General features: G+C 40.0%; 1 protein-coding gene across 1 annotated transcript; it reads right to left on the minus strand.

Annotated features, from left to right (window-relative positions):
• Positions 1-474: 474 nt before the first annotated feature.
• On the minus strand, positions 475-5,246 carry GPR85 (G protein-coupled receptor 85). Its single transcript, XM_089692663.1, has 2 exons — positions 4,763-5,246; positions 475-3,204 (listed from the first exon to the last, which is right to left on the minus strand). Exon 2 carries the CDS (start codon positions 3,029-3,031, stop codon positions 1,919-1,921), a length of 1,113 nt encoding a protein of 370 aa, XP_089548789.1. The 5' UTR covers positions 3,032-3,204; positions 4,763-5,246; the 3' UTR covers positions 475-1,918.
• Between the last annotated feature and the right edge of the window lie 391 nt (positions 5,247-5,637).

Genomic DNA, 5,637 nt, shown 5'->3' on the forward strand with positions numbered 1-5,637 from the left:
CTATTTCAGACTTGGTCAAGCATTCACAGACATGTCCATAGGTGTGTCTATTTATTTATCTAAGGTATGTAAAATGTAGCCATCATTATTTCATACTTTGTAAATGGTATGATATATAGCATGAAATGTATTAAGATAAAATATGACAATAACCTACATTTAGGTTGGTACAGGTGACCTACTAACAAATACATTATGGTATATCCCTTGGCACCCTTTTCATTCCTTTTCTCTGTAATAAAAGCAAAACTGGAAAACACAACCTGCTTTAATACCCAATATGTATCATGCCAGAATGAAATATTGGTCAGTGTAAAGAAAAAGGGCTGTAAATTGTAAATATAACAAACGTATTGCAACGTCCATCAATCATATGTTTATCATTTCTGAATGCAATAATTACGAAAAAGAAAATTCAATATCCACACTCTCACTAGTTCACTCCAGATCACTACAAAATAAGGTTAGTTGCCGAACTGGAAAAATGTAAAATTTTATTCCAGAAAAAATTAACAAGCTACACAGGAAAAGTTTGGCAAATGCAACTTTATATTTCAATTCCACACACATCTGTATCTTAAAGAATGAAAGACTCACAGACTATAATGTTATTCTAGAATGCTAAAAATTATATGTTTTTACAAGAAGAAAAAAGAAAGGAAATAATTTAAACAACCAATACACCAAAAATGTGCAGAAAGTATAAAGAAGACTGTGCCTTCAGTAGAATAAATGCTTCCCAAACTGTGCAAAATATCATACCAAGGCTTCAGTCTCTTCAAGACAGCTCAATTAAAATATAAACATACTCCACTGCCTGTGTCTCTTAAGGTGAAGCAGAATGGGCAGCACATCTGGATCTGGCAAGCTGATCTCAGCTAGGTGATGTGCATACTGATTTTGGGAACAATAGGAGTTAAAAGAAAGAGGGGCTTGCATCGTTCTTTCATGCACTCCCATATGACAGACTCGAGTTACCAACTGAATTGGTTTCAAAATTAAACAAAATGGAAGATACTAGATAACCCTTTAAGGCAACATGTATTTATTCAGTATTAATATGAGTGCTCCATAAGTAGATCTGTTCATACTGGAAATCAGATTTACGTTGCCAAACAGATCGACAGCTAGGTTTTCTTTTTTTTTTTTTTTTTTTTAACAAGAATTCAATCCGTATTTGCCAAATAAAACCAAAAACAAAGTAAAAAAAAATAAAGAGAGCAAAGGAAAAAATAAAACAAAAACACAGAATACATTGAAATGCTCTTTACACTGTTAAAGAAAACCTCCTTTTTATAGAAAGAATACTTGAAAAAGTAGAATATAATTTTAACCAAAAATACTGCTTTGGAATGCTCCCCAGTACTGACTTACAAGGTAAGGAAATCCCTCAGTACGACAATCCAGAAATGCATGGCACATCCTTTATCAGTTACAGTACATTTTAATTCCCACTTGTTAATCATTGCAAAAGAAACCCCAAACTGTATTAAATATCAAAGAGTCTTCCAACTCTTAAAAGCATGTTTATTAACATATTTACCTCAATTCAATTTATTAAGATGTCCAATGCTAACCTTTTTCTGGGTGTTCTTGTTAATATGTGGTGATATACACAGCATTCAGCAGTGGCTCCTAGCACCTGTCATTTTTTTTTTTTTTGTAAGATCTAGCTTTCAACCACAGGAACACAAGAAAACCGTGGTTCAGTCCTTTTGTTTTCAATTACAAACCTTCCCTGGTGGCCAGCAGGAACACTTTAGAATAAAATAGGATTACAGGTGCGCTATTGCAAAGTGTGCACAATGCTGCTTACGCTCCATTCTTGATCTTCTTCTCAAGACATGGCTACAGGCCACAATTGCTTAGCAGAGAAGGATAGTGTTTCACAAGGCTAAAAGATTTTGCAGATGCTCCCTCATATAACACAGTAAGGTTCCCTTGGTAACCTGGATTTTCTGCAGTAAAGAAGGGTTGTGCTGAAACAGCGCCTCAGCTCCCTGTTTGAGAAAATGCAGACAAAAGGATTGATTCCAGCTTGGGCAAAACTCATCCAGACAGCTGCTGTTAGAAATCCTCCTGGTACCACAGGACCTCTTGCAAACACTCTCCAGTAACAGGCTACCAAATAGGGCCCCCATAAGGTCAGGAAAAGGAATGTCATAATATAGAACATTCTACTGATTCTTTTTTCCATTTTGAATTCATCTAAAACCAGTAGCCTTCTCCTGCCCGTGGTGTTTGCATTTTGCCTTATTCCAAGTAAAGTGGGTGGTGTGGGACCCCTTCCAAAGCCCGCAAGCCAGTTGGCGGCTGCCTGACCGCTGGCTCCAGGACCATGAAAAGTCCAGTTCTGGCTTACGGCTGCTACAAACTGGACTGGCTTCATTTTCCTTCGATCATGAACAAAAAAGATCAGCTTGAGGTAGACAAGCTGTGTGGCTAGAAGAATGAGAGCAAGAAGTAACATAAATCCCAAGGAATCATTAGCCCTGAAGGAACGATGCTGAAATGTGCATTGGTCTTCCTCTCTAATGAAGGAATAGGTGCCAACATCTAGGACTGGTGGAAAGGCCATAGCTACCGATAAGGTCCACACCATGCAAATCACTGCCAGACAAGTCCAAAATGTCAACCTCTTTGTGTAAAACCGATGGTGGGCTATAGCTAAGTATCTGGTGACACTTATACAGAATAGCATGAATGCAGTGTGAAAACAAGACAACACCCCAAGAAAGGCAATCACTTTGCAAGTAAGAGCCCCATAAGTCCAAGTAGAGCCATTCTTCACGGAAGTGAATACAAATGGAAAACAAATAGCAGATCTCAGGATGTCTGAGCAACACAAATCCAACAGGAAGTAGTAGGGAGCTCTGTGTAAGGTCTTATCTTTGACAAGCAAGATTGAGATAAGAAGGTTACCCACCACACTGACTCCTATAATAAAGCCCAATGATGTCAACTTTAAAAACGCTGTTAAAGGAGACACATTTTGCAGAATGTTGTCAGCTGCATGGCTATCGTTCGCCATAGATGGAGGATATATTTATTGCTTCAGTCAAGTCTCATGGTCTATATACAAGGGCAAGCACAGGATAGATCCATACATTTTACTGCAAATGTAATCCACAAAACTAACTGAGCTGGTGTCTAGGCACACATTCTGCTTTTTCCTCCTCCTGATGTGTCATGCTGTCAAGAGATCTGAAGAAAAAAAAAAAACATAAGCTATCAGTTTTAGGCTAGCAAGTAATGATGTGAGAAGGTGCTAACATAAGAATGTTAATTTATGGAGTACAGAAAAGCAGTCACATTCTAGTACTAGCATTTGTTTTTAAACTTTGTATTATTACAGCTTATACCACGAGGAACAAAGGGTGGTAGTGTGTTCTGATTTATAGTGATATATACTTGCATCTGGGTTCATGATAGATAGATAGATAGATAGATAGATAGATAGATAGATAGACACATAGATAGATATATAGATAGAGAGAGAATACCCTAAGATCTACCATTTTGTAGCAGATACACACCCATATAAATCACACAGATACATACACTACATAGACAGGCTAAGGCTATGGCCATTACACAAGAATGACAATTTCGTCCATCTTTCTTGAGATGAATATGGACTGTGGGAATCATCATCCACCCCCCTCCCCCCAACCAGTTTTTTAATTGCTTTGTATCACTAGTAAAAATACACCCCACATTTGATAGCAGCTCTCACTATAGGATCTCTTTTTATCCTATATTAATGTCAACATATTATGGGGGAAACAGGGGGGTGGTAAAATCCTATTTTGCTTCATGTATTGTTGCAACACCCCCAGTATTTCTATGAAAGAATAAGGGATAACCTATTGGAGCTGAATGGCTCTTGCACAGCTAGCCGTATAATAGAACAGGCTCCATTATTTATGTGAATCATTGCAACTATTTCTCTGCTCCCCTTTGATTCCAGAGGGCAAGGAAACCTGCCTTTCTGGCTTTGGATTTTGGCTTATCTTGTATTTATTAGCTGTAATGAGTCATCAGCCTTTATTTATAGCAATGATCAGTCTTTAAATACATACATGATCAATATATATATATATATGTGTATTGTACACACACACACAATCAGTCTTTATATATATCAATGATCAGATCAGCCTCTAGCTACATAAATGATCAGCCTTGATATACATAAATGATTGTGTGTATATATATATATATATATATATATATATAATCAGCCTTTAGCTATATAAATGACCAGTCTTTATATATACAATTGATCAGCATTTATTTATATATGAATGATCATGCCTTGATCTATATAAATGATTAGCCTCTATCTATTTAAGTGATCAGTTTTTATCTATATGATTGATCAGCCTCCATAGCTCTCTCTCTACACACACACATCCCTATGTCTCCATGGCCATCCATCCATCCATCCATCCTGCACAGCTGTACATGTATGGGCAGCACATTGATGGAAGAAGACACATATGTATGTATGTGGTTGTTGGTTGGAGCTGCTGGTAGGAGAGGTCCCTTTGTTAGGTTTTCCATGATGGGAGGAATGCAGCTCCCTTCCCCCAGGCAGAGCCCAGTCATATTTGGGAGCTTGCTCCATGTATGCTCCTATTGTGCTCTCTATCAGCACAAACAGCAGCTCTCATGATGCCCAATAACGATGTGGTCGCCCAGCCACCATAAACATGCCATTCCCCAGCTCACCCAGAAAGGGAAGAGTAAATGCTCCTACCTGTTGTTGCTCCACAATCCTGAGCAGGGTATTTTTGCAGTGCAGCTTCTTCTTTATATAAAAATGCTGATTTTTTTTTTCCTTAGGTACCTAGCCTGAGAATATAGTCAGTGGCTCGGACGGCGCATGCGCTGTGCGCTTCCTTGGGCTGCTCGCTTCATCCTCCCCTGTCGCAGCAGCACAGTCTCTCCCAGCAACAGCAGCCCACTGGTGTCTGAATGAGGGCACGTCAGGCAGCCCCTCACCTACCTGCTGCGGCTCCCTCAGCCATCACACCTTGGCCCTCCCCGAGGTTGGGGGGCTCGGGGTGCAGGACGTGGGGGTGCGTTCAGGATGCGGTGGAGCTGTGCACCAATGATTGCACATTGCAGTGCCTCCGCCGCCTGTCACTGTTTACCGAACACATTTCATAGGGAGAAAAAAAGGCAATGCAACCGTGTTCCTGAAATGTCACATTTCTGCATTTTGTTACATAAAAATCACCAGTGGAAACACCCAGAGTGATGCATTATTTCAGTGGGAGGAGAGTGATGAGCACATTGTTACTGGGAAGAACATGGAAACATTTGCATGCATGGCCTCAGATGGGGAGGGAGCAGCACAGATTGACAGCTCCTGGACTGGAGGCACATAGGGAGCTTCCCATTCGGCCTGAGCTTCCTCTGGGATCAGGAGGGCCATGGGGCTGCATGCTGCACTGCACTCATCTGCTCTCCTCATTCTTCCACCAGCACTGGCTGGAGCTGGGATTCCTGCCTTAGATCCGGAAAAGCCTCAGTAGACGTGCCCAACGAAGAAATCCCATCCATTCCGAAACTTACTACAGTCATTTTGTTACATTTTGGTTTTTTATTCGTTTTCGATCGGTATCGAAT

The sequence above is a fragment of the Staurois parvus genome, unplaced genomic scaffold (assembly GCF_062004578.1).
Source record: "Staurois parvus isolate SC_StPar_1 unplaced genomic scaffold, SC_StPar_1.0 ptg000599l, whole genome shotgun sequence".
Classification (NCBI taxonomy): Eukaryota; Metazoa; Chordata; class Amphibia; order Anura; family Ranidae; genus Staurois; species Staurois parvus.